The 9,907-nt window shown below is 37.2% G+C and overlaps 1 protein-coding gene across 1 annotated transcript in view; it reads right to left on the bottom strand.

The window, feature by feature from the left end:
- Positions 1–5,220: 5,220 nt before the first annotated feature.
- fto (FTO alpha-ketoglutarate dependent dioxygenase) overlaps positions 5,221–9,907 on the bottom strand; it is a 378,930-nt gene continuing 374,243 nt past the window's right edge. The window contains exon 10 of the mRNA XM_062023825.1: positions 5,221–6,215. Coding sequence (XP_061879809.1) covers positions 6,209–6,215 — 7 coding nt within the window. The 3' untranslated portion in view covers positions 5,221–6,208. The remainder of the gene's footprint in view (positions 6,216–9,907) is intronic.

The raw sequence follows: 9,907 nt of genomic DNA, 5'->3' as shown, positions 1-9,907 counted from the left end.
GTTAAGTATTTTCTGTTAGACTAAAAACAATGTTAATAAAGTTATTTTGTTGTAAGTTGATCTGTATTTATTTTATTGTTTTCTTCAATATTTATAAAGGATTCGTTATACAGAGGTGTACTTATAATAATTTTATAGTATTTGTAGTCACGACATAGAGTAAGGGGGGGAGGCAAAAAGGTTTCTTCTTCCTTGGGGGGGTGTAACAGAAAATAATCTACAGAAGAACTGCCTTAAATGGTCCCTTTAATGCTGACATTGCCAAAAATAATGCCTTGAGCTAAAAAAAAAATAAAAAAAATAAAATAGTTTTTTAAGTTTTTCAGCACATTTTGGAACGCTAACTTTCAGCTGTGAAATGTGGGTCGGGCTATATCAACCTGCTAACGTCACTTACAGAAGACTGGAATAAATGTCATATTGTGTAGTTTATGTTTTGGTTGCAGCTTCTCCTAAATCTTGATATTTTCATGCAGAATTTGAAGGAATGGTCAAATGTCTGCCAGATGCATTGTTGCAGGTTGTTGTAGCAATACAACTAAAGAAGGGGTCAACAAAGTGGAAAAGTTGAATGTATTGTTATTTAAGTTAAAGTTAATACCACTGATTGTCACACACACACTAGGTGTGGTGAAATTTGTCCTCTGCATTTGACCCATCCCCTTCTTCACCCCCTAGGACAGACCTGGGCAAATTAAGGCCCGGGGGCCACATGCGGCCCGTTAAGCTTTTCAATCTGGCCCGCCGAACATTCCCAAATAATTTGTTTAGATCTTTAAGATGGAAACTAGCTGCCATTATGATGTGCAGTGATGTTTTCTAATGACCGCAAGTCTTGAACTATACAAAGTATTTCAATGGTTGGAATCTGCGCTTATGGATGATATATCAGTTACTATGGTAATCTTATTAGTTACTATGGTAATCTAATTAGTTACTATGGTCATCTAATTAGTTACTATTGTCATCTACGTCACAGCAACTTAGACGAGGTACCAAGCAGTGTGGGCGGGAAACGTTTCCACAGACGCAGAAGGAGATTTTCACAACAAAGTTCTTTAAAGCTTAGTGATATATCAGATTGTAGGTGGGTTTATTTTGTACCCTTCTTGTTCATATTTCACTGTTTGTTGCATTTTTGTTGCGTTTCACTTGATTGTAAAATATGTCGATCGAAAGGGGGTGTGACATTCATATTTTGTCAATATTCAGTGTTTTATCGTTCATAGAAAAATTTAAAATTCCATTACGTTTTTTAATGTGGTCTATCATAACGTTTTTAGCATTCAATCAGACATTAGTGAGGTTTCATATTAGTGTTCCTAAAAATAGATATACCGGCCCCCAGACACATTTTTTTCTCTAAATGTGGCCCCCGAGGCAAAATAATTGCCCAGGCCTGCCCTAGGAGGTGAGGGGAGCAGTGGGCAGCAGCGGTGCCCCGCCCGGGAATCATTTTTGGTGATTTAACCCCCAATTCCAAGCCTTGATGCTGAGTGCCAAGCAGGGAGGTAATGGGTCCCATTTTTATAGTCTTTGGTATGACTCGGCCGGGGTTTGAACTCAACCTACCGATCTCAGGGCGGACACTCTGAGCAGGTATTTATGTATTATTATATAATTCAGTAAGTTTTGGTAACTTTGAAACTATCCAGATTTCCCAATCTGGAACTGAACTACTGTGGGTTTGAAACAGACTGAAACTGTTAAGATGTTATTTTGTTCCACAAAGTTAATCGCTACTCCGGGGGACCAAACTTGCAAAGAAAAACGGGCATGACACATTTTTTTTAATCAAAAGCCTGCTTTTATGAGGCCTCAGAGGCAAGCCGCAAAAACTGACTGGGCTGTGACCCCAAAGCGATACCTTTCTCCACCACACACCTGGTTACTTTATCTCTCGGCACCTATTGTTGGCCCTAATTGACGGTGGCCCGATCGCCTGTGACCCCGGTCAACGACAACAATGCATACCTGTGGCCTTCACCGGCATTGTGTAATTGTCTCTTCAAGCGGGGGCCCAAGTCGAGCCCTGAGGGGAGAGGCCTCGGCCGCCATCCATCACTCAGTCGCTCAGCCCCTACAGGAAGTAGTTAACATGGGCGACCTCGGGGAGGCAGGGGGGCGGTCCAGCGTTGGGTTTTTTTTGGCGAGGGACAAACAAGAGCATTAGCCATCTTTTCACGGCCGCCAGTGACATCACTCCATCACACAATCCATCAATCAATGTGATGTAGCAGTCGCCGCTAAACCAGCCGTGTCCTTTGAACCTTTGAGGAACAGACTGGGGTGAAGAAAAAAGAGAAAATAAATAAAGGGCTCCTATTACGTGCATGTGGACGCCACACAGAGGAGGCAGTGAGTGAGGAGTTTGGGGGTGAGGAATGATGGATGCTGCTAAAACACCTGTTCGTGTGTGTGTTTCTAGAACATGTCATACAATCACGCAGCACTTGGGCAGGTGGCAGTAGATGTGGCACTCACCGTGTCTGCCAAGTAAGCGCTGGTTACAGAACATTTGGATTACAACCAGGCTCAAAAAAGTCAAAAGGTTGTAGCTCTAGTAAAGAAAACTGCAAAAAGTTTGGACGATTGAGTTGTGACTGGTAGAGCGCTGACTAGAACCTTTGTCTGAAGCATCCTTGAACGTGTTGGGTTGGATCAGTATTCAACATCAATAGTACAGCTTGCCTAGAAATGGCTCGGACTGATTGTCAAAATCATTAGCATCGTGTCCATGGATGTTCTCATTCATCCAGGTCATTGTCATGTCAGCGCGTACATTCGATCGCAACTAGGCTGTTCCCTTTGTCTTAGGAGACGTTTCGCCAGACTAGATATGACCACTCTTAGTAAGACTAGATCTGACCAATATATGTCTAAGACGAAATCTGATCAAACTAAGTCTTAGACTAGATCTGACCAATCTAAGTCTAAGACGGGATCCGACCAAACTAAGTCTTACACTAGATCTGACCAATCTAAGTCGACATCTGATCAAACTAACTCTTAGACGATATCTGACCAATCTAAGTCTAAGACGAGATCTGTTCAAACTAAGTCTTAGACTAGATGTGACCAATCTATATCTAAGACAAGATCTGATTAAACTAAGTCTTAGACAATATCTGACCAATCTAAGCCGAAGACAGGATCTGATCAAACTAAGGCTTAGACTAGATCCGACCAATCTAAGTCTCAGACTAGACCTGGCCAATCTAAGTCTAAAACGGGATCTGATCAAACTAAGTCTTCGACTAGATCTGACCAATCTAAGTCTAAAACGGGATCTGATCAAACTAAGTCTAAGACTAGATCTGACCAATCTAAATCTAAGGCAGGATCTAATCAAACTAAGTCTTAGACTAGATCTCACCAATATAAGTCTAAGACGAAATCAAACCAATCTAAGTCTTAGACGAGATGACCAATCTAAATAAGACTAGATCTGACCAATTTATGTCTAAAACTAGATATTACCAATCTTAGTCTAAGACTAGATTTGACCAATCTAAGTCTATGAGCATGAACTGATGAAGCGAAACGTCTTCTAAGACAAACCAATCAGTCCAGTTGCGATCGATTGAATGTCCTGTGATCATGAACATTGTGGTTTTAAGCTCTATTGGAAATGTCAAAGAGATGGAAATTGTTACTGGTAGAGTGCTGACTAGAACTCATGCAGCTATCTTACCTGTTTTGGATACGATGCCTGGATATGAATCAGACAGATAGTATTTGAAAGCACAGGAGTTATTTCATTGAAATAGTAAAAAAAAAAAAAGGTTTATGAGATGAAAAGGACTACTTGATTGCTGCCTAGAACACATGCACTTATTTACCTTTCTGAGCTTCCATGGCGGTTTTGGGTTAGAATCTACTCAAAATCAATAATACAGCTTGCCAGAGAAAAGGTCAGACAGATATAAAAAAAACTTTACTTTAAAGCATAAATATAAAGGTTTAAGGGATAAATGTGACTGGTAAAGTGCTGAATAGAACACCTTACCTACTTTTGCTTGCTTATAAAGTAATAGTGGATCTTGACCTGGGATCAGATGTGATTCAAAACCAGTAGGGATCTTGCTTTGCTATATAACAATGTTGGCAACGTTTAAGTATTTGAAATTAGTTATTGGTTGAGTGCTGACTAGAGAACATGAGATTTGCTACTGGTTTCCTTCGCAATCTTGGTTCAGACTCTATTCTAAAATACATAGAAGATCTTGCTAGGAAATAGTAACCATCGATATGGGTTTTACTTTGATGTATAAACAATGTGAAAATAGTGAAATATTCCAGGAGTTTTTACATTCTGGCTGGTAGAGCGCCGACTAGAACATGTGCTGTTTATACCAGTCACCTTTGCTACCTCGGCCGTCCTGAATCAGTTTGAGTCACAATTAATGGGGAGCTTGCTCTGGTATAGAAAATCAAGAGAATTGTGACTGTTAGAACGTGGACTAGAACCCGCTTGAAAAAAAAACAGGTAAAAAATGTAGGTGTAGAAAACTAGAACAAACTCGGGGAAACATTTTATTTTGACTGTTGACCATACTTACCTCAGAAATCTTGGTGATCAGTTAAGAACCATGATTGCTAGAGCGCTGAATAGAATCATCAATCAATCAAAGTTTGTTTATATAGCCCTTAATCAGCAGATCAACTGGTCTATTTAAAGGCTAGAGTATACAAATGAGTTTTAAGATGGGACTTAAATGCTTCTACTGAGGTAGCATCTCTAACTGTTACCGGGAGGGCATTGCAGAGTACTGGAGCCTGAATAGAAAACCCTCTATAGCTCGCAGACTTTTTTGGGGGGGGATCTGGGAATCACTAATAAGTCGGAGTTCATAGAACGCAGATTTCTGGCCGGGACATATGGTACAATACAATCAGCAAGAAGACTCTTAAAGTCACATCTTAAACGCACAGGAAGCCAGTGCAGGTGAGCCAGTATTGGTGTAATAGGATCAAACTTTCTTGTTCTTGTCAAAAGTCCATCAGTTGCATTTTGTACCAACTGTAATCTTTTAATGCTGGACATAGGGAGACACAAAAATACGTTACAGTAACGAACGCATGAATAATGATCTCAGCGTCAGTGGTGGACAAAATGGAACACATTTTAACGATATTACGGAAATAGAAACCAAGATCCCCGTTGATTTGGTAGCATAATGTGCTGTGTGGGCGGTAACAGAGCAGAGAGACATTGACTGCAGGGATAGAACACTGTTTAATTGCATTTTCTACCAGTCTTACCGCGTCAGACGCACAAAGCTGTGGCAAGGAAGGTAAAGCGCACAGAGTGCGGAAAAAAACTGACAACAGCGAAAGAAGAACTGTTTGGCAGCAGCAACAACAACAACAAAAACTTCAAAAAAAGAACAAAACAAAAAGGAGTGCAATCAGGGCTGTTTTAAATAGAAACAACATCTCTATGTTATCATGATCTATCAAGAAATCAAACATGAAGGAAGAGAGCATCAGGTTCTTATCCAATCATAGAGACGGGATTCAAAATCATTGGAGTTGACAACTGCAGGTGATAGAGCGCTGAATAGAACTCATGCACGTACATTTGCCTTCTCCAGCTTCTATGGCTGACTTGTGTTTGATCCTATTCCAAATAAATAGTAGATCAGACAGATGCCATCCAAAATCATTACAAAATAATGAGAAAAAGTTTAGCCCAAGTTGTGACGGCTAGAATGCTGACTAGAACATGAGCTTTTCGGAAGCCACTCTCACTCCTTCATTGGTCTGACTCACTGTTTCAGTGGATTCTTTCTTTGGTCGGTCTGGGGTCAAACGGGGGCCGTTGGACAAATAATATTAACCTGCTGTTTTTCATACCACCACTGTGACTAATTAATAAAAGCCTTTCATGTGAATACTGACAAGTTGATGACAGCGAGGTTATATGAGATTAAGTGCTGCTATTAAATCGTAACAATAATAAATAGCTACACATTGAAATGTGGTTACACTGGTAGCTTGATGCTGAGCTGGCGTTGTTAGCATGTCACGAAAGCGCTATTCGGGGGTGTTATACCGGGGCCCTTTCGGGGCCCACGTAGGTCAATCTGTCGGGATGGACGTGAACCCATCCAAAATTCTTCTTGGATTTGTCGTCTGCAATCGGCTCTCGTTGGGCTCGCTCGGAAAAGCTGGTGTGTTTTTTTGATGTCCTTACATGGCTGCTTTACATCCTGTGTGCAGAGATAACACATCAAAATGCAGGAAAAAAATGAATAAAATAGATGAACCCATGCTTTTAACTTCATCCTACAACAGGATCTAAACAGAGTAAATGTTGCATTTGGATGTAAAGTGGAACCTCTTATGTAAAATAAAAAAAAATGGCTCATAATGATCATCCTTAAATTCTGAAAATTAACTGCACTGCAACAACTGAAATCTACGGTAAGTAAGATTAAATATCTCAAATAAGGGTGATATTTGCTTATTTTCTGTCTGATAAGATCATTCTTCTCATTAAGCAGATTTTATGTTAGAGTGTTTTACTTGTTTTAAGGGTTTTGGTCCTAAATGATCTCAGTAAGATATTACAGCATGTTGCTGAGATTTTATGACCTATATTGAGTAAAACATGCTTGAAACTAGAATATCAACTGTTGCAAAGCTGTGTCTTCAACACTCACAAGTATAAAACTACTTTTTTAAAGTAATAATTTCTTACTTCAAGCATGAAAAAAAAAAATCATGATGCCGAGCGCATATCATTATGTCAAGATAATGGCACTAGCATTTACTTAATTTAGGAATATTTTTCAACATATTGAGCAAAAAGGTCTCTTTTTTTTTCTACCAAAAAAAGTGCACTTGTTATTAGTGAGAATATACTTATTTTAAGGTATTTTGGGGTTCATTGAGGTTAGCTAATTTTACTTGTTTTGGAAAGTCTTGACAAGCCAAGTTTTCTTGTTCTATTGGCAGATAATTTTGCTTAGTTCAAATAAAATACCCTTAATTTTTTTGTATTTTTTTCTTTCTTGTTTTTGAACACTGACTTGTTGCAGTGTGTGCACAAAATTAAAATTTTCATTTGGACTTTTTGTTGCTTTTGTGTAACAAAACAAGTTAGCCTTAATTAAATATGCCGTCAAATGCTGACAACATTGGTGCTTATTCATAGTTTGGGACCTAAAAGTGATGTAAAACTCCAGCCAAATTAGACACAGTACCGTATTTTCCGGACTACAGAGCGTATGTAAGCAGCACCCACTTAATAGGAGGGAAAACAACTATAAGCCGCAGATATGTACATTGCAAAATGAGTTATTTACACAGAGAGATTCTCTAAATGTTTGTTTACATACCTTAATTGTTTCCAAGCTGTGTCTGTAACACGGCAGTAAAACGGCTTATCAACCAAAACAGAAGTCATCGTCATGAACCCACTAATTGCGGAAGATAGCTCTCCAATCAGCTAAACCAGACCTGGGCAAATTAAAGCCCGGGGACCGCATGTGCCCCGTTAAGCTTTTCAATCTGGCTCGCCGGACATTCCCAAATATTTGTTTTTGTTTTTTAAGATCAAAACTGTACATTATGATGTGCAGTGATGTTTTCAAATGACCGGAAGTCTCGAACTAAAAGTATTTAAATGGTTGGAATCTGCACTTTTACATGATAAACTAGTTACTATGGTAATGTAATTAGTTACTATGGTAATATAAGTCACAGCAGCTCAGACGAGGCACCAAGCAGTGTGGGTGGGAAGCGTTTCCACAGAGTGTTTCCAGAGCGGCCAGCCTGAAATGCGGGTGTCAGGGACAGACGCGGACGGAGATTTTTACAACAAAGTTCTAAAGCTTAGTGATGTATCAGATTGTAGGTGGGGTTTATTTCTACCCTTTGCGTTCATATTTCGCTGTGTTTGTAGCATTTTTGTTGCGTTTTACTTCCTTGTAAAATATGTCGATCGAGAGGGTATATGACGTTCATATGTTGTCAATATTCAGTGTTTTATCCTTCATAGGTTAATATTGTAAATCCAACATTCTTTATTTTCATGTACATTCTGGGTGTCTCATTCAGTAAAAAAAAAAGTAAAATTCCATTCCATATATATATATATATATATATATATATATATATATATATATATATATATATATATATATATATATATATATATATATATATATATATATATATATATATATATATATATATATATATATATATATATATATATATATATAAGGGATGTCCGATAATGGCTTTTTGCCGATGTCCGATATTCCGATATTGTCCAACTTTTTAATTACAGATACCGATATCAACCGATACCGATATCAACCGATACTGATATATAATAAACACATTATTATGCCTAATTTGGACAACCAGGTATGGTGAAGATAAGGTCATTTTGAAAAATAATAATACAATAAAATAAGATAAATAAATTAAAAGCATTTTCTTGAATAAAAAAGAAAGTAAAACAATACAAAAACAGTTACATAGAAAGTAGTAATTAATGAGTAAAATTAACTGTTAAAGTTTAGTACGATTAGTGGACCAGCAGCACGCACAATCATGTGTGCTTACGGACTGTATCCCTTGCAGACTGTATTGATATATATTGATATATAATGTAGGAACCAGAATATTAATAACAGAAAGAAACAACCCTTTTGTGTGAATGAGTGTAAATGGGGGAGGGAGGTTTTTTGGGTTGGTGCACTAATTGTAAGTGTATCTTGTGTTGTTTATGTTGATTTAATAAAAAAAACAAACAATAAAAACGATACCGATAATAAAAAAACGATATCGATAATTTCCGATATTACATTATAAAGCATTTATCGGACATCTCTAATTATATATATATATATATATATATATATATATATATATATATATATATATATATATATATATATATATATATATATATATATATATATATATACTGTATATATATACATACATACACACACACACAGTACAGGCCAAAAGTTTGGACACACCTTCTCATTCAATGGGTTTTCTTTATTTTCATGACTATTTACATCGTAGATTGTCACTGAAGGCATCAAAACTATGAATGAACACGTGGAGTTATGTAATTAACGAAAAAAGTTAAAATAATTGAAAACATGTTTTATATTCTAGTTTCTTCAAAATAGCCACCCTTTGCACACTCTTGGCATTCTCTCGATGAGCTTCAAGAGGTAGTCACCTTGAAATGGTTTTCACTTCACAGGTGTCATAGTTTCGATGCCTTCAGTGACAATCTACAATGTAAATAGTCATGAAAATAAAGAAAACACATTGAAATGAGAAAGTGTGTCCAAACTTTTGGCCTGTACTGTGTATATACAGTATATATATAATCCCCTGAAGAGCAGGGAAACCTGTGAAACAGGCTTGTAGGGATGAAATAGCCTCTGTGTTTTTACCCGACCTAACGTATAGATAGATAGATAGATAGATAGATGGATAGATAGATAGATAGACACATTTTTTCACTAAATTTGGCCCCCCGAGTCAAAATAAATGCCCAGGCCTGAGCTAAACAGACTCAATAATAAAAATGTTTTTAATCCAACAGATGTTGGATGACTATTATGGAACACTACTTTACAAATATGAGTAAAAATGTTTGAAAGTAAGATTAAAAAGTTTCTGTGTGACAGAAATTGCTGTAACCTCAGTTAAATTATTTCAATCATGTCTCAATAGCAACAGCGGTTAACTTATTTTTACACTTAAATTACCGTTCAAAAGTTTGGGGTCACATTGAAATGTCCTTATTTTTGAAGGAAAAGCACTGCACTTTTCAATGAAGATAACTTTAAACTTGTCTTAACTTTAAAGAAATACACTCTATACATTGCTAATGTGGTAAATGACTATTCTAGCTGCAAAT

This window comes from Entelurus aequoreus, linkage group LG02, assembly GCF_033978785.1.
Source record: "Entelurus aequoreus isolate RoL-2023_Sb linkage group LG02, RoL_Eaeq_v1.1, whole genome shotgun sequence".
Classification (NCBI taxonomy): Eukaryota; Metazoa; Chordata; class Actinopteri; order Syngnathiformes; family Syngnathidae; genus Entelurus; species Entelurus aequoreus.
This window is presented reverse-complemented; position numbering and strand designations above follow the sequence as displayed.